The sequence below is a fragment of the Seriola dumerili genome, unplaced genomic scaffold, assembly GCF_002260705.1.
Source record: "Seriola dumerili isolate Sdu_G_001 unplaced genomic scaffold, Sdu_1.0 BDQW01000017.1, whole genome shotgun sequence".
Classification (NCBI taxonomy): Eukaryota; Metazoa; Chordata; class Actinopteri; order Carangiformes; family Carangidae; genus Seriola; species Seriola dumerili.
The window spans coordinates 7,277,919-7,297,547 of NW_019174272.1; the positions used below are offsets into that span (position 1 = coordinate 7,277,919).

General features: G+C 41.5%; 1 protein-coding gene across 1 annotated transcript in view; it reads left to right on the forward strand.

The window, feature by feature from the left end:
- ncor2 (nuclear receptor corepressor 2) overlaps positions 1–19,629 on the forward strand; it is an 86,132-nt gene that overhangs the window by 6,918 nt on the left and 59,585 nt on the right. Inside the window, 3 exon segments of the mRNA XM_022751495.1 lie at positions 13,129–13,327; positions 14,103–14,215; positions 19,450–19,627. Coding sequence (XP_022607216.1) covers positions 13,220–13,327; positions 14,103–14,215; positions 19,450–19,627 — 399 coding nt within the window. The 5' untranslated portion in view covers positions 13,129–13,219.

A 19,629-nucleotide genomic window follows, 5' to 3' on the forward strand; every position in this document is an offset into this window, starting at 1 on the left:
TGTGTCAATTGAAAATTAAAATTTGCATTCAAAATTGCCAGAAGAAAGCAATATACATTTTGTAGATTGCATTACCTGTCTGTCTAAACTGTAATCTAAACAAAAACAGTTCAGTGCCCTCATATTGTTTTAACATTAGATGTTTCTAGTGTTCTGAGTATGTGATAGAATGTCTTTGTGAAGCCTAGAGATAGTCGGTCATTGCCTCTGCCATCATTTTCATGTTTATTGATGTGCTTAAATGGAATTAACCTGAACTGTCACATAACTTAATTGACTTATATTGCTTATGTTATCAAAGGTATTATACAACATGTCCAAATAGTGATAGTTGGATATTTTTTTTTCCTATTTTTGCTTTTTAACGTGTGAATGAATTTCTCAGTTATTCAGTGTTTTTGGAGATCCTCTCTAACTGCTCCTTTTTAAAGACATGAACACATGCGCAAACATGGCCTTCTAAGCCACTTAATTTATTTTTTGCTTCATTGGTAATACCAAGGAAATAACTGCGTAGTATAATAGAAGTTCACCAAACTAATCAATCATCAAAATAATTACTTGTGTCCCTTCATTGTATGGAATTGGAAGCTCAAAAGACTATTTTTTAAGAGCCTCTTATAATAGCCTTTTGATTGTTTTTTTTTTTTGTATGTAATTAGGCATTAATTAAATTCAAACTTTAAAACATTTATTATTCATAAGATTTTTTTATTCAGGTTTCCCTGGCTATGAAATGGAGTTGCTATTACAATCAGTCACCCTTATTTAAACATACTAAAAGAGAGGCAGACAGCGGATTAGCAGAGATTAGAAATGGCTCTGTGGTAAGTGATTCACTTGACTCCGTTACGCAACACAGATGACAGCATGTTATAGGACATTACTCTTGTTTGTGTGTAGGCTACAGCTAGGGGTAGTGTTATATTTATATCTCCGATTGGCCTCTTTGGCTAATCAGGAATTTGTGTGAGAGCATAGTTTGTTTTTCACCTTGTAGAGAGCATAGTGAGGGAGGCGAAGAGGACACACCTTGGGGTTGATGATCTTACACTGTAAATATGAGTGATGTAAGAGTGAGAGGTATGAAGTGTAATTACAGGTTATAGTGTGGTTGTGTGGAAGGATTGAACTCCTGCCTTGACGTGCACTGGATCCATGACTGTGCAGTTTGGAACAAAATCAGTCCTGTGAACACATCAAAACATTGAGCTGCTGGTGTGACGTGTTGTCTGTGTTTTGTGTTTACGTTTTTCTGCCACCGAACCGTTCTCTGTCCATAATTTAAAACCTTGTGTATCAAATTTAGGTGAGATGTTTTGTTTGACATGTTGTTTGTGTAAATAACGCAGGCATGTATGGCCATTAGTGTTTGGCAGTGCGCTCAGATGCACACACTCTGACACTGTACACACACACACACACACACACACACACACTTGAACCCCCTCATGCATAAATGGAAGCTGTGTGAGGTTGCCGTCATGAGGGGCAAACACAGGCACTCGGGTTGCATGCTGCCATACAGAAGAACATTTCAAAGCTCTTGAATAATTAAGTAGCAGTGAGGAGGAAGTAGGTCAGCCCAACAGACAAGTGTACTCCTCAGTTTTATTTCCTGCTCCTCAGGATGGAGAGCTGAATGTCAGGTGGGCTTAAAGAGCAGAGCCAACAGAGAATAAAGAGGGATTCGTAAGTTGAGACCTCATACATCAGAGCGATGCTGTCACATTGTGTCCTGAGCGGAGGAGTGTTTGGTGTAATGCCATCCAAGGGGTTTCTGCAGAGAGTAATTTTGTGCATCAGTAATTAACAAATAATCATTTGTAGCAATCGTTTACACTTCACCAGTGATCGATTAGTCGTCAATCGTAAATTCTCGGTTATTTTTGGGGGTAATTAATTTAGGGTATTATCAGGCTGATATGAATCCACTTGTAGAAGAAATTGTTTTGATTCAAGCTGGCAACCAGGCAGAGCTGTTAATAATTGTTATTTAACGCTTTTGATTCAGTGCCTCAAGTTGAGTTGAGTTTTACTGTGACACCAAGGTAATGCTTTTTGACACTTTGTTGAGTCTACATGGATTTTTTTTTCTTTTTTTTTTACAAAAAACATTTTAATAGAATACACCAAACGTCTTTAGTGTCTAGTGTCTGAGTAGTAGGGCTAGATTAAAAAACGATTTTCCGGTTAATAGTAATTTTTAATTGAACGACCCACTATTGATTCTTGCAGTTGTACTTTTCCTCAGTAAACTTCACTTGTTGTAAGTGGTTTAGTTAAGAAACTTAAAAATGCACAAAAAGGTTATTTTAAGTTAAAGAGTAACATAGATGAAGGCTGTAACCTGCTTTGAGTCACAACAGTCCCCGACTCTGTGACGTGAATAATTATAGTCTATGCGGCTCCGCCGCAGTTTACTGGACTGTCTCGACTCAGGGTGGTTAGCTGACGCTGGCGAGGTCGTAGTGAAGCTAGAGATAGAATCTTCAAGAGAAGACTGAAAAAAGACTCTGCACACTGATCTGAGCTCTGTTTTTATTTGTTGAGGCGATCTCTGGCAACGAGGTGTCAGGCCGCAGAAGTCAACTTTACAGTGTGTTGATTCTACTTTACTTCACGAGCAAACAGCTGCCTGCAGATATCAGGCTCGTGTTGCCACTGCAAACAGTACATATGAATTAGTGAGCAGACTTTTAGTTTCTGCCCTTCCTGTGGTCAGAGTGATCATTGAAGTGGATGTCTGTACATAGTTGATGCAGCTGCTATTGACGGTCTGTGTGTAGATGTATGTCCTTTTTACAATATGCTGTATGAATACTGCAGATGACACCTATAGGTTTTTTTTTGTTTTTTTGGGGCTTTTTGTGCCTTTAATGGACAGGACAGTAGAGAGACAGGAAATGGGGAGGCAGAGAGAGGGGGAATGATCCGCAGGAAAGGGCCGTCCGATGCGGGAGTCGAACCGGGGGCCAGCTGCAGCGAGGACTGTAGCCTCTATATATGGGGCGCCTGCGTAACCCCCTGCGTAACCCACTGCGCTACGCGCTACCAGACACCTATAGGTTTTCTAATGCACATGTAGACATATTGATGGGTCATGTCTTTTAGTTTTACAACTTCCAAATTAAACAAATTGTTTTTCTAACTAGGAAATTAGTTTAAAATTTTGCCTATCATGCACACAATTTCAATGCAGAAAAGTTCCTGGGATAGATTCTGAGAAGCACGTTGCGCAACATTTTTCTCTGATGTAACTTAATCTCCAAGAATTGAATCAAATCGATTCTCCAGCTCTACTGATAAGTAAGTCATAAAAACAGTTTTGCGTTAAAAGGAGTAAAATTTCATTAGACACAATTTCTTGCCTTGGCTTCTTGGAATGACATTGGAAAACTAAACAAATCAAAGCAAAGCTGTTAATATGAGCTGTAACCTACAGTTGGGTTGACCAGTTTGTTTTGTCTCTTTCTGAAATGTCTCGTCTTCAGGTGTTTTTTGGGTTGCAAATACATACAGCTGATGTATGTACATGTGTATACAATTTATAATCTTTGTGGTGTTTTCAAGCGCAAATTATAACAAGACACGGGGCAACACAAAGCATTTCATCAGTTGGCATATGTTGGTGTAGTGTGACATGTGGGGTGGGGTTACATTCGCAGTAGCAACCTGGTGCTGAATAATTATTGCTGCTGCTGCAATGTCACAAAGTTGCAATCTGCATAGGGCTTTTAATTTGAAGCTGGAGACACATGGCAACACCTGACCAAGGTGAGAGGTAGAAAAAGAAGAGAAAAATGAGAATCCTTTATAGTTGAACTGGCCATTGGGCATACTGGGACCAGACCAGTGGACTGTTCAAAATCCATAAAGTTTTAACTGGCCTAGTCAGTCTCTTGTCTTGCCCTCTCTCTTTATTATAAGACACACAGTCCACTCTATATATATATTGGGCTGTGTATGTTTTAATAGAGAATTTAAATCACAACCTTTCATCAAATGTTTACTCAGCCGTCTAAACAAATGCACAAATACTGAACTGCTCAGTACTCTCCCGTTGTAATTTAACTGGTTTTGTATCTGGGTGTATCCCAAAGGAATCATTCATAGGTAGGAACCTGTTCTTGAGGTCGGGAGTCAGCGTTCCCTCTGAGATTACTTACATTTTTATTGGTGAACTCTTTTTGAATTTACCCAAACAACTTTTGACTGTTGTAATTAATCGATCAGAGTAATTATGTAAAATGTGTATTGATGGTGTCGGCGTGTGTCCGTGAACAGAGGGAGCAGCTTTCAGATCCTGCAGTGTGTTCTGGTGGAGTGCCTTCGCCTCCATGGATACAGGGAGTTGGAGTTGGCTGAGGCAGTGTGTGAAGGCCTCAGTTCTATGCCGGCCAGCAGGGAGGGGGAGGGTAGAGCCTTATGTAATTTCACACAGTGTCGCTGAGGCGGCTGGCAGCAGGGGAACAGGCAGGAAATCCAATAGCTTCTCTACTGTCCAGCCTGGATACAGCTGGACGACCACATCTGGAGGTACAAGCCAGCCAATCACTGTCTCTGTTCATCTCTCTTCCGCCTCTGTCTCGTCTGTCATGTCAGAGAAGCACTTTTCCAGTCTATTGTCAAGGTGATGCTAATGATATAAGCTGTTGAAAAACTAATATAAGCCATTTGATTGTTCCCGCCAAAAATTTAATTATTTTAATCTGACAATTTGATCATGAGTAAATATTTTTCTTTTTTTTGGTCTTAGAGGTATTCATTTTAACAAAAATATGATGATACAAAATTCAAACTTAAGCACTGTTAGAATTGTCATTTGGTATATTTTTGTCACAATAGAAACCAGAAGAATACATTTCTTTCTTCGATACACCCTACCTGCTATTATCAGAAATATATTCTTAGCCTCCAACTAATTACAAAAAAAGTTACCCACACTATTTCCTGTTTGACTTGTTTTGATGCCTTTGTCCATCACCTGACATGTGAAAATATCATATTTTTGCAAATAAAAAGAAGTGATTTTAAATCCAAGTTATAAAATCACAAGCATTCAGGTTATGGTAGAAAAACAATGCTGCCTCATGTGGCAAAAAAATTCAACTTTTACCGCAACGCATCATTACACGCATTGCCTGGGGGGTTACTTTGTAATGTGAATACTGTATTTCTGCTGGTTACCTCAGGACTGTTGCAACGAAAGTTAAAACCATTGCCGCTATGATAACTTTCCAGAGTTGTAAAATCCTGTCTGAGTATTACAAATCATTGTGCTTTGTTTTGGCAAATAATAAGCTTTTAAACACATAAATCTGCTGCTCCAACTGGACTTCCTGGATCATATTTCATTGTGTCACCAGTATTTGGGCTTTTGTTGGTGCAAACGTGTCCTTCCTGTCATGAAACCGAGAACATGTCAAATCTGTTAATGATGGCTGAATCTTTATCATCAATCATTTTACAGTAACAAAGTGAACCAAAGTAACAAAAGAAAAATTTTGTTCTGTATTTTAATTTTAATTTTGAGGTGTGTATTTGCCTTTTCATGGCTGGGAAATCAGAAACACCACAGTTTTGAGTGATAACCTAACTGATTACAGCAAACAAAATGATCGTTGCCCATAATCATCTACAAACCTTGGAGACTGAGGTCTCATTGGTGGATTCTGAACCTGATTTCTTTCAGTGCTAGTGTGCTTTTGAAGCTAAATTCATTATTTTATTTTTTTGTGTGTGTGAAAATAATAGTCATGACATTCAAAGTGGCTTTGGACAGATTTGTTGATGACAAGTATACTTACTGTCCACTGCCGATTGAAGTTATAGTTTAAATGGTGATTCATGTCTGACAGTGTCAAAGCTAAAGATAATCTCTATTAAGGTTTTATGTGCTACATTTGAACATTGTTTACATCTCAATACTATACTTTCATTTTCAGTTTCATAATCATCTGTATTTTTTTTAATTGTTTTTAATATGCTAGTGTTGTTTAGTCAGATTCAAAATGAAAGGTGTGACAGGCTGTGGTTAAAGGACATGATTGCACCTCTTCCCGTCAGACAAATTATAGTTGTGTCAAAGTTGACTGGGTGTTCACACATTTCTCACAGCGTCTTTGGTTGCTGACTTTGTGTTGTGACCACAGAGTTCCTGTATGAAAGTTGAGCAGAGGTAAGGCAGAATCAGCTTTGGGTGTTGGGCTGTACTTTCACTGTTTGGTACTAATAGTAATGCTCTAGCCACCTGCCTGCCAGGAGCTGCACTATATATCAAGCCGGCACACAGGCAATAATTATTTCACCTGCTGCCTTTTATAGCTTCTCTCTGCTACCTAATATTTGATTTTGCTTCCCTGTTAGTAACTCATTCTCTTTCCTGGCTTTGTGTCCAGCAAAGGTTGGAGGAACTTGATAGTTTGGATACAAAGATTTTTGCGATTCCTCTGAAAGCATTAAATTATTTTTGACTGGCAAAGATGAATAAGATGAGGTTTTTGACATTGCAGGGTGTTTTTAGCATACTTACAAAATTACAGGCATATAGGTGTCATCCTGTCTGCTGTGTTAGAAATTAACCAACAGTAAATATCATACATTATGACCTCTTCCCTATGTTGATCTGTTGTCATCCTGTTTTTTAATGTTAGTGTGACAGTGTCTACCAGCTGATGAGGCATTCTGCCTTGTCAGCATGGTCTTGGATATTACTGCTTGGCAGCATAAAGGGCGTTGCACAAGGGTTTGGCAGATCTGAGTGTTTTTCCTGCTGTTGTCCAACGGTTAATTTAAAGGTGCCTGCAGGCACCTTCTCATTTTTTTATTGGCTGTTGCACTGTGACTTCCTCCTCTTTTACTTTGCTATGTTTCGTTTAGTTAAGCTCTTGCTATGCGGTTGTTAACACACAGAGACCAAGAGGAATGTACCATTGTACCACCTAAATATGAAGAGTTTAAAGACTTTATAGAGTTTCTGTTGCACTGAAAGTCAAGAAAAACATTATTCAGCCTCTTAAGAGAAATGTAAATCAGAAACAGGCTTTGCATGGTGCCCTGGGTAATGGCAGTGTTAAAGAGAACGCCACAGATAGTTTTGATAAAACAAAAAATGGGTGAGGTCACTTGGAAAATGCTTAAGTGTTTCCACAGTGTCTGTCTCAAAGAGCTGTACTTACCACGTAGATTAAACTTGTTTCTGCACCCTGACCTTATAAAACCTCTTGGGGCCCCAATACTGAAGCATCAATGGATTAATTGCAAGAGCTTTGTTTCCATGTTAAATTTTGGTGAAGGGGGAGGGAGGCAAAGGGTGGGAGTAGAGGAATCAGCAACTGCAGATAAGGGTTGAAACCAATGCAGAAGTTCTTCAAGGTTTACCTGATTTACCTTTACCTGACCTCTTTGCACTTCACCTTATTGAACAGATTTATTACTTAGTACTTACACCAAGGTCTCCTACTGCACTGAAGCTTTAGTGTTGTGCCTCACTTATAAGTCGCTTTGGATAAAAGCATCTGCCAAATGAGTAAATGTAATGTAAATATATGCTCTGGTTGTAATGGCTACTATGTGTTGGCTCCAAAAAAAAAAAGCCTGAATAAACATTGGTGGAAAAGACCACTAGTTCCTCTCTAAAATTATGAAGTCAGAACTTTATTTGTACAAGATATTAGGGTACGAACAGCAAGTGACTTTTTGTGTGCGCTTGAAAATGTGACCTGGACCACCCATGTTGCAAGTAAAGATGTGAAAATGATTTGGAAAGCAAGTGTTTGCATGCACGTATAGTGTTTGTGAGCAGTGCAGTATTGAGGTTGAGGGTGAGTGAGCGAAAGGGTAAGCGAGCGAGAGCCTCCTTGTCCAGGGCCCTTCGGTAATGAGGCTCTAGGGAGATAAATCCTTATGAGACCTGACAGGGTGCCACATTCCTAGGCTGAGAGTCCTAGCAGCCCCCCTCCCCTGAGCACAACTCTCTAGGGCACTGCTTTATAGACTTCTGATGTTGTTCCCAGACCAAGCCATATGCCCATTACAGTACACTCATCTGCCTTTTCACAACAGCTCCATGCCTTTGAATGGAGCCATCATCTCCTTTGGCTGTCATAGTAATTACAGAAGTCCTTGCGTGACAGCTCAATACTCTGTGTTTCTTTTTGTGTAAAAATACGTGCAAAATATTTTTATGGGCATATAATTAACAGTACAGTGCTGCTGTAGTGATGGGTCGATCACACTCCATTCTATCAAGGTCCAAGCTGTGTTATCAAGGCTCTTATCAAAAAATATGTTACACGCTTTTTGAATCTGCTTTTTGGAGCCGGACTGTCAAGCTACCAAGTCAGACCAGGCAGAGATTTGATTAACTGTTAATGTCAGTAGAATTTAACTGTTGTTTGAAGTCAGCCTCCTGGTCTCCTTGGCAGGCTGGAAGCCGTCTGTGTGCTCTGTGCTAGTATTTCCACAGCCATTCCTAAAATGGAGAGGGAGGGTGGGGGGTAAGAGGATGAAATTTTGGCTCGCACCGCTGAAGGCTGAGGCCCACTCTACTCTGTGGAGAAGACGAAAGCAAAAGAGAGGGGAGAAGGAAAGCACGCTAGAGTGAGAGAGTGAGGTGACTGAGTTCATTCGCAGTGTTGGCAGTGAGCCATCGACTTGCCTGTGGGTGTCTGTAGCAGTGCCAGTGCATGTGTTTAGCCTCTCGTCTGGAAGGCCCCATTCGCCTCAGAGTTTATGTCAAAGCTCTCTCATTGTGTTAGGCCTCTCATCTTGATTCAGGTTTTTTGTCCTCTGCAGATCTTGTGACTGCCTTCAGACTTGTTTTCCTCCTTCTCAGGGGAATCTCTCTGGGCTGGACGGTCATCAAAGAGAGGCGTCTGAGGAGGATGGCTTATCTCACCCTCTCTTTGTCTTGCTGGCCTCTTTTTCTGCCCTTTTGTTGAGCATATTTGTATTCTATGTCAATATCGTGAGTTTTTCCTCATCTAGTATTTCACCAGCATTGAGACGTACTCCAGAACTGCAGCACTTGCCTTTATGTGGTGTGTTTATCCAGGTTTGTGTGACCAAAAAGATGACTTTCTTGAAAATATTTGAATCCACAGTGTAGACTACTTGACTCAAAGTTAAAGTGTCTAGTTGGTGTGAGACTTTTCAGCACTGTTTTCCTATCTTGCGGCCTCCCTGAGCCTATGTTTACAGAGCTCCTCTGTTCCTTAAAACCAGAGCCATGCTCAGCCTTTCGTAACAGAGCCCTTTGCGTAACTGAAATCAAGTGACACTTTGTGTTTGTAGCAGTCGAGCAGGAAGGAAGGGTAGAAAGTACCCCTCTTTGTGCAGCAAAAAAAAAGAGTCAAATCCAGAGTCAGACAATGGAGACTGGCACACTGGCACTCTACCATAAGTTCTACTGTGCCAATGTGGTGTTGTCTGGTCTCAGGTTCTGTAAACATAGTAAATAAAGTGCTTGTTTATTACTGGTTTCAGTGGTCCCTCCTCAGACCCTTGTCTTTCAAAGGACCACCAGAGGAACTATGGACACCAGTGGTAATAGCTGACCTGTCTAGTGAGCAAATGTTACAGTTTATAGACCATCATTGGCTGTGAGTTTGACCTAGTGTTATTTTTTGAGTTTTCATTTGAAATTCTTACATTTAGGTGAAAAATTATATTGAAAACTTCATTGTATTTTCCCTTCAATAGCACTGTTAATTGTGTCTCCCAGTATTTGTCGTCAGTCGTCTTGTTTCCACAAAGAAGTATGAATGTTATTACTTATGCAGAGGCATGTGAAAAGACTGGCATTTATGTTAATGTAGCGATAGAGATACCATATTTACTAAACAAAAAGTAAAGGAGTGCTACCTAATGCCAATAAAGTCCACTGTTGTGGAGCTACAAGCAGACAGCTGTACCCCTGAAGGCCAGTTCATGGTTTCCGCTTGCCCCCGGACAGATGCGGACTGTGGATGTGGACACGCTTCTATCCGTGCTTTAATTGCAGCTATGTGTATGCAGACATGTTCCACACGTGCACACTAGAAATGTGATGGTGACCTCCTGACACCAAGTATTAACGCTGCTTTTGTTTGTTGTATTTGACTGAACAACACTAAAAAGATGAACTTAATAAGAATGTGGCCAAGAATGGGAAATAAACAATACAGACATGCAAGAAACCAGCGTCCACGTTACTCATCTGGTGCATTCGTGGCTGCCGAGGTCGCGCAGTGGACAGTCTGTGTGGACTCAAATTGGTGCTGCACACGGGCGTCTGCAGAGGGTCCATGAGGAACCTCGTGTACTTAGGCAGATGATGAACTTTACATCATGTGAATCCATGTGGACCCATCTGGATCCCTATTGACACAGAAAACATGAATTGGACATGACAGGTCCAGGCAGTTAACAAATCATGCTAATGTAGACAGAGAGATGGCATCATGAATCAAAGGCCATTAAACAGCTTATTTATTTAGCACAATATATCCTATATAGCATCTAGGCCAGATCTTTTGTGTTTTCATCAAAATGAAGGAAGCACCTAAATTAAATTAATCTCATTTGGGTTGTAACAAGATCAAAATAGGAAACTAACTCTCAGGCGATATCCTAGTAATAATTCATTAATTAAATAAATAACTATTTTTAAAGACAGTTTTAATATTTATTTAAAAATTTCTTGTTATGCTTTTAAACTATTTATGGTTACTGTTGAAAACAAGCACATGATTAAATTCAGTGACAATCTCATTCATTGGTGTCTAGAAATAAAATGCTCCAGGAGTTTGGCCCAGTGCTGGTGGCTTTTCCATTCAGTTAATAAAATTGCAGCGCACCCAGAGCACTTTGCTGTCTTGTCAAGATTTCGATCAGTGCCATGTTGAGAGCCCGTATTTCAGCCACCGTGCCGCTTGTTGTGTGCCTCACTCAGTGCTGAAACATGAGCTATGAGGGAGAGGCATCATTAGTCACTGGCTCATAGAAATGGCAGGAGTCCTAATTTCTCTGTTGGCAGGAGTCACAGGGACACATATCACAAGTATTAGTCTAGCTACTACTACTATCACAGGCTTTTTGGAGTGCCTGAACAGAGAGCAGTAAGCGGCTGGACAGAGCTGAATGTTGCCTGGACCTTGAAAATCCACAAATTCATTCAATATCGATAATTCATACAACATGCAACTAATTTGAAGTTCAGTAGGTCTATCCAGTTTAGGATTTAATCCTAAATAAATCAAATTAGAGGTCTGTTATGGTTCTAAATTGTCAGTTATATTTGAATCAATAACTTGATATTCTCTGCAGCCCACATGGTGTAACATTAACACCTCAACAAGGTAACAGCCCCAATGTTTTTAAATGCACAATATGTAATTCCTGCCGCTTGGGGTCTCTTAATTAAAACAATAACAATGGGCGGAGTGTGACGCCATGAAGTAGTGTGGAATCATGGGAGCTGGTGTCTTCACCAGCATTGCCGTCAGTGCAGTCGGCTACTACTGGTTAGGATTCCTTCAGCGCTAATCGTTCTGGAGGTTTTTACTGGGAGCTGAATTTTCCACAGAGGTCTCCTGTACTCCAAAACAAAAGGAACAGGCGATCGAAGCCGGTAAAATCACTGAATAAAGCAGTTAAAATCTATAGTTAGAAATGACCAAGATCTAAAAGGCGTGACACCTGCACCAAGAGGATATGTCATCGTTGACAGGTGACCAAATGAAATGGACTGTTACCTTGAATAAAATGGCAGATTTCTCTACATTTGAATGAAAAATTCGAGGTAATGTAAGTACACAACTAAACAAAATATATAACATGGGCCTTGTCTTTTTTAGATGTGGAGAAGTTGCCTGTTATACCTTTTTAAATAAATGCACAAATAATCAACATGTTGTGCAACACATTGGCTGTTGCACACTGGACCTGGCATTTGTATTTTACTTTTATGTGCCACTTAATAATAATAATTAAAAAAATTTTTATGGATTAGATAAATGTGAGACATAAAGTGACAAACAGCCACTGGAATTGTCTGAATTAAAGACACTAATGACTGAAGGCAGAGAGGAGTGACGGCTGCTGGGTTTTGAAGTTTTCGAGCTTGGGTGCTGCTGGTGCTAACAGACTTTCTGTGTACTCCGTGAGATGGTACCATTTCAAATGGTGGAAAATGTTTGTTGTGTTGTATCAGCATGGGTTGCCTGCAAATTTTGCAATAAATATCGCTTTGCTGTTTATCTAACTTCAGAAATCCCAACCATGTCTAAATCACAGATGTATGACATTTCTTTGCCACTATTTTTCTTTAAAGTTATTCCTTTGGGCAGTTTTTGCCTTTATTCATATAGGGGCAATGAGAGAGTGAAAGGAAAGTTGGGGAGAGAGAGGGGATGACATGCAGCAAAGGGCAATGGGTCAGACTCGAACCCATGGCTGCTGCGGTAAGGACTGAGCCTAAGTGGTACACACTCTACCAGTTGAGCTCTTTGCTGCAATTTTGTCATCTTGTGCCAATGTCTGTCCTCATCTACAAGGAGTGGGTCATATAACACATTGTTGGAAATGTCAAAATAAGAGACGATGAGAAGAGTCACTCTGGTTTGCATAACGTCATCTGAAATTAAAATCTAGTGCCTGACTCTCCAGGCCTACATCTCTATCTGTCATTGAGTTATTTATGTTGCCTCTAAAGCCCCATTAAACTCAGAGTATTTTTGGTTTACCAGCTAGCTGCTTGACTTGGCTGGTCTCTGTCTGTGAGTCCTCAGTGTGAGCACAGTGGGCCATTCAGTAAGCAGTGAAGGAGGGGTTCAGTCTAGCAGGTGCAGGGACTCTCACTCCTTTACTAGGAGCACTGGAGGGGGGAGCAGCTGTGGTAGGGAGGTGATGACATTCTGATATCCGGAGCAGACAGACGCGCACTTTCATCTCTAAGTACTCTGGAAGTGCTAGCCAGAAAACATCAAATTGTTTCCGAGCAACCGCTGCGTGTTTTTGTACGATGTTTTATGTATTGTTCTGTGCAGGTACAAAGGTGTTCAATGCAATTCATCTGAGGTTCCTCAACTACAAAAATGTCTCATGGTTTGTTTTTTTTTTCTCTCTCTCTCTCTCTCTCTACAGGTTTCTGGCTAAGAGAAACAACCAATAATGAACAGCATCTGCTCTGCAGCCACACCCACTTCCTGCCTGTAGAGGAAGCGGCTGTGCCAGCATGTCCTCTCATCCCCAGTCTGTGCCCCCGGGCCGGAGGACTGGACTGGACACACGGCACCTGTCAAACCCTGTCTCTCTACCACTGCAGCTGCAGCGGCAGCACACGGTAAGGGGCCCGGCACACAATGCGTTTAATGGACCACCTGTAGTGCCTCAACATTTTAGAGATTTTACTGTAGTTGTAGCTCGGGCTTTGCGTGCTTGGTGGGTATTTAGTAAACAGGGTATTACTCTGAACCACTGGAGAGGGTCTGACCCCAGAGGCCCCCACTGGTGTTTTTCCAACAGAAACATTCCCGGGTTACATTGTTTTGCACACAGAACCCTCATTAGATGTTTGAGTTGAAAGTTCATGTTGTCACCATGGAGTCACATTAAGGCTTCCCCATTATTTCCACCCACATCTCCTAATTATCAAGATTATTTTCCTCTACATATTACAGACAAAGCTGTCTGCTTCAAAGAAGAGGCCTCTAGGTGATACAGAAGTTCAGTATCTGACCTCCAGTGTTTACAAGGCTTTTTTTGTTCTGGTATGGCGGGAGAATCCAAGGCTTACCCCCCAGGATCCCCACAGCTGCACATGTAGTTAATCCTACTGCTCTCTCTTGTCATCACATTCAGGAGGAGATGAGGGTTGATGGGCTGTGTCCCGCAATCCTTGATTGGCAGAGGCGCAAGTTTACAGTAGCTGTATGGGTTACTCCACTTGTGTGAAAGACAAATGAGAGAAATGAGAGCAGGAGAGAAAAGGACTGGATATTACAGAGGGAACAAGGCAGGGAATGGAGGGGAAAAATATAAAAAATATTATATATAAGAGATTATAAGATATAAGAGAAGGGATCAATGCTGAAAACTTTTTGTTGTTTGTGTTCTAGGAAGTGGGACTGGTCGACTACCACTCTCATGCCAGGGACTACAGTTCCCACTTGGCCCAGCCCCATCGCCGTCGGCCTTCCTTGCTGTCAGAGTTTCAGCCTGGGAATGAGAGGTAGGTTTACCACACTCAAATATAAATTCTATTCTCATAAGCAATATATTGCTTTTTCTTTTTTGATGGCACCATGTTTAGAATCCTTGCGCATTTCATTACCTGCTGTAGTGGGTGCTGTTTGTTTTATAATCATTCATTTGTACAGTATTTGCACTGCAAATAAAGCATGAGGGTGTGTAAATGAAAAAACGTTGCAGGAAAATAACTGCATGAAAATATGCAAGGCTAATATAATCGCTGTAGCTTTATCTGAAAATTATAAAATCTTTTTTTATACATCATATTCAGCATCCTCCTCTGCTGTGGTTTGTAGCTGACATTTTGTTTTCTTACATTTTCTCAGACCCTAGATGCATGTTGTGGAATTCACCGTTAGTCACGATAACATGAAAGTGGCAGTGTTGCCCCTTTAATGTGTTTGTCCTTGAGTCTTGATGACTGCGGGACAAAGCATGCTCATGGAAGCTTCATGCAGGCTGCATTTTTATGCAGTATTATTCTACTAAAGCCTCTGCCTGTTAACCCTCCCCCAGTGTAATCCTTATGTAATTGGCATCTGCAAGCCGCTCCTCTGTAATGTTGTGTTAAATGGCTCTGCAGGCAATGGAGCTTGCAGAGTTTTGCCATCCTCAATAGACCAACAGTAAGTCATGCAAAGCATTGTATGAATAGTGCTTTCTCTCTGGAGACTCAGGTCTTGTACCTACCAAAGTTGTTTATTATTTATATAGCCATGCTTTTTTGAGGATGAGTCTTGATGAGTACTTGTGAATAATTTATGTGCCTGCCATGAATTGTGCATGATGCACAGAGGATAAGTCACAAGAACATATATATTTTTTCTTCATTTGATTGTCATGGCAGATTTTCATGCATACGCGAAAACATGCAAGGAATAGAAAAAATTAAATATTCAAGAGGTTGACTTCACTAGAAATCAGCTGGCAGATATCTGTTACATGAACAGTATGCCGGGGGTGGAGTGGGGGCTCTCTTTCAAGATTTGTCAAATAATTTGTGTGTCTGGAATGCAATGGCGTCACAACAGCAGACAGCAGATGGTAGAATGACTCTGTGGCAGTGTGTGCGTGTTGTGTCAGCGTCTTTAAGTATCAATCAGATGGGATTATGGTGTTCACTGTAAAGGCACTGTTTAATGGTTAGTGTAGCCTAGCCCGCAGTGTGGGAACACTGGGTCATGGGTTGCTACAGAAATAAACACCGCACTGTTCAACTGCTGCCCACCAGCTCCTGATTTGCTGACACCTTTCATTCAGTCACGGGTGCTTTGGCAGTCACTCTGAGTATAAATGTTGCCTGTTTCTCCAAGACAGATGCCGTGTGAAACTTCGACAGTAGAACAGTGAAGTTGTTTTTCACCAGATTAAAAAAAAAAAAAAACCATCATATCAAAAGGGGAGACTAGCAGTTAGCCCACGTTTCTTTGTGGAGACTGAAATTAACCGCTAGTCTTGCTGGCAGGCGTCTGTGGGTGGGGAGGCTTTCAGTTGAATATATCAGGCCTTCGGCATTCCTATGGAGGGCTTAGAATCCAGTCTAAAGCCCTCATTCTGCGTTCTCATTCAGAGTCTGAATAGTGTAATTCTGGCCTTGGCAATCCTTCAATCTATTCTCCTCTCAGATGTGTGCTTGTCCTTTCATAAGTCTCAGTAATTCAGCACGACAGGTCTCCATTTGTAGCAAGATTGGGGTTGTTCACATTCTGACAGAAAATGTAATCACAAACATGACCTTAGAAACTGGGCTTTCCTTTAAGGATGGCTTTCTCTCTTCCTCAGTATGATAGATCTGTCTATCCTTCTTCTGCTCTTTAATTGTCTTGAGCTGAAAGCAAGGTGAAAATGTGCTATTCAGTTAATGCTCCATATTTACCCCAATTACAGGTCAGAGCTCCACAATAGTATAATCACTGGTAAGCCACTGTGCTAGTTGTTTGTTTCTTCCCCCTCTTTACTCCAGGCAATATCTCAGTCACTCCGCCTCTTCCCATCTGTCTGAGATCACCCAGGCTTCTTGAGAAAGGGAGAGAATAAATTTTATAAGAAGCGTAACAAGACAGAGAAACCACTTAAGAGGGTTTCTTTTCTGGTCAGACCAGAGTAGAGTGCAAACAAATCTGGCGCTGTAACACAAAATGAGTCTTCACTCACTGTGATTATTCTTGTAATTTAGCTCTGAACTAAATTAATTTATCGCTGTTATTTACAAGGTTCTATTTCTTTGCATATTTACCTACATAATTATATTACTTTGTTTTGTTTTGTACAATCTTTTCACATGTCTTTTTTTAAAATGTTTTATTATTATTTCCAAGGAAAAACTGATGAGGAGTTTAGTGCATCAGTGCTGAAGTACATTCTAGGAATTGACTGCTTTCCCCACCACTACCTCTAACCACATAATGCCTTGTGGATCCCAAAAATCAGACAAATTGATTTTTCGAAAAAATTGCTTTCAGTTATTCCAGTATTTGGTGTTTAGTGGTTGTAAATATCCCTGTCCCTTGTTAATTTAGCTATTAGGACGTGATTAAATGTGATTTTTATGTGTTCAGCTATATGAACAGAGAAGTGTTTGAGCACTTCTGTTAAATTTTATTTTACTCCAACCATTGTCTCCTCTTTGGTGCTCTTTCTCAGTTTCATTCATCCCAGCTGTGGTGCAGTTAGCCTCGCTTCACTCTCTGTTAGCCGCCCCTGCGCCGTGCACAGCTGTGGGGCTGCTCCTCTGGGAAGCAGCGAAGAGATTGGCAGCCGCACAAACGCCGTAGTGCTTTCACAATAATAGGCCGCTATCAGCACACATGATCTCTGTTCTTGTCGTAATAGGGCCCAAGCCAATAAGAAAGTGATGGAGCTGTTGCGGGCCGTGGTGTTGTGTTGTGTTTTGTTGTTGCCCAGCCTCCCCCCCCCCTTCCCTCTCCTCCCCACACGCTCCGCCCCCCACCCATAACACATCTCTTTCTCTCATCCTCCAGACAAATCCTCCCCAGGGATCAGCTTATTCTGCACGCTCACAAGAGGGAGAGGGAGAAAGAAAGGGGGAAAGGGAGAGGGAGAACAGGGGGGTGGGTGGGCTAGAGCTTGATGATGTGATTATGTAAGTGCCAGCCCTCTATGGAGATGAGGAAGTGTGCGACTGAATGAGTGAGAAAAATGTGTTGGGGTGGGTGGGTGGGGGGACAACACAGCCAAACACCAGCTGGGCATTAATTTTTGCCCCCTATTTTTCAAGATACTATTTTGGCAATCGCACAGATAAACACCCACAATCCATTTTTTCCCTTGACACCTCCTGTCACCTTTTAACATGCAGATTTACTCTGGCATCTTACGTAAGTGACATGACAAATCTCCCCAGTGTAAACCTCTGGTCTAGTCAGAGGATGGTCTCGGACTGTCACACCACCCCACCAGCACCCTCCTAGACAGAGACAGGCTCCATGCTCTTTGGCGCACAGAGAAACCACACACTAGGCCATTGTGGGCCTGGACCAGCAATTATGGTTGTGTTTTCCCTCTCCTCTTCAGAAGCCACTTCCATTTTGACACTGGCAGCGAAGTCAGTGACATTCTGGCATCTGCCTCCAGGGCAGACTTGAGAAAACCGTTTCCTCAGAAAGAACAGAGAGCCATTTACATGTGGGCTAATAAAATTTCCCAGATCCAAGCAGCTACTGCAGTTAACATTCGGAACCTGTCATTTGACTGCACACCAAGGGTCCGCTGTACTGGTGCACTGTACACCCCCTGTGTGCTAATGAGTTTGATTAATGTGATGAAAATGTGCAGAATGTGGTTTATATTAGAACCACACATATAGCGGATCACGATCAGATCATGTTACAGTATGGGGCTCCCCCCTCCTCCAGTGATACCTGTTAGCCATCCAGATCAGTTCTAGATTTGCGGTACTGAATGGGGGAGTGCCGTAGGTCTTCTGCGAGTCAAAACAAAGCACCTTTTTAGTTTTGTGTGTGTGTGTGGCCCCACACAAGGGCCGCTCTACCATACACTGTTATATTTAAAACCATTAGGTGGTAGCGCTACAGTGAGTCACCATTTCCAATTTTCTTGATTCCCTTTCTTTCCACTTTCCACTACTGAGTGACCCATTACATGCTCCCAATTTGCAGAAAAATAGTCCTCAGTGATTACTTTATGATGATTCTGTTTGAACCAAAGCAGGCCAGCTGGCTTTTGTGTGTGCCTTGAACACAACAGTAAAGATTTAGGTCAGCCTGCTCTCAGGCTGTAACTGTCATTTTGTGCTTTTGTACAAATGTGTCTTTGTGTGGTTAAATGTAGCTTGTATAAATGGGATTTGATTAGACCACTGTGTTCGCACAAAATCAGCACCGAAGCTTGTCTACTGCTCACAAGATCAATATTGTCTCAGAGTTACTGATGTCCTCACATCTCAGACTGGGGTATCAGTCTGACTTGACGCAGAATTAAACTGAAGATTAATTTGTCTTTTGCCCATTGATTTGATTGATCTTCACCTCTCACTTGATTTTGCTTTGGAAGTATTGTCTCTGCTATTGAGGTCTGGTCTAGTATTTCAGGCAAAAGATCACAGCAGTCAAGCTGTCAAACTTCACACATGGTCCTTATCTTCCACTAGTTTCTCCTCGGGACTAGTCTTTCCCTCCTACAGTATCAGATTGTGCTCAACTTTCATCAGTTTCAACTGTAATTTATCTGCCTCAGCTGCACCGCAGCGTAACCGTAACCATTTGAGCTGAATGCCAGTATCTACAGTAAATCCATGCTAACGTTTGTATGTTAACAGGCCCACAGTTAGCATGCTAATACGCATGTTAACTAAGGGTATTTTATCATGCTGATATTACCATTTGCCACCTTGCTATGTTAGCGTTAAATTGTCAATAGTTCTAGAGATGTTCCAACATACATACAACAATATTTCTGGTCAAAATCAGAGTGGTTCATCGTCTATGTCCATGAATGTCCATTCAGTCTTCCACACTGCTAATATGGCCAAAAACCTTACACAAGACACCAGCGCATGAAGAAATATACTGTTTTCTTTCATCAGCAGCTACATTAGAAACTCTCATAATTGAGCAAGGCTCGATATTACAAGCCCCATAGTATTAACTGTTGCCTGTAGCTCAATGTGCAGTAAGTTTCTCAATCTCGAGTCCTGTTCTCTAATGTGCTATGTTTGTATTTTTTCTGTTGCAGGGGACAGGAGCAGCATATTCGCTATGAACACATATACCTGCCTGAGCCTAGCAGCCAGTCAGAGGTGGAGTATGCAGAGATCAAACGGCCTCGTTTAGAGATCGGACCGGAGTCTCTGATGAGGCCTTCGTCCCACCGGCAATCGCTGCCTCTGGGAGGGGCTGAGGATATGGCAAAGGT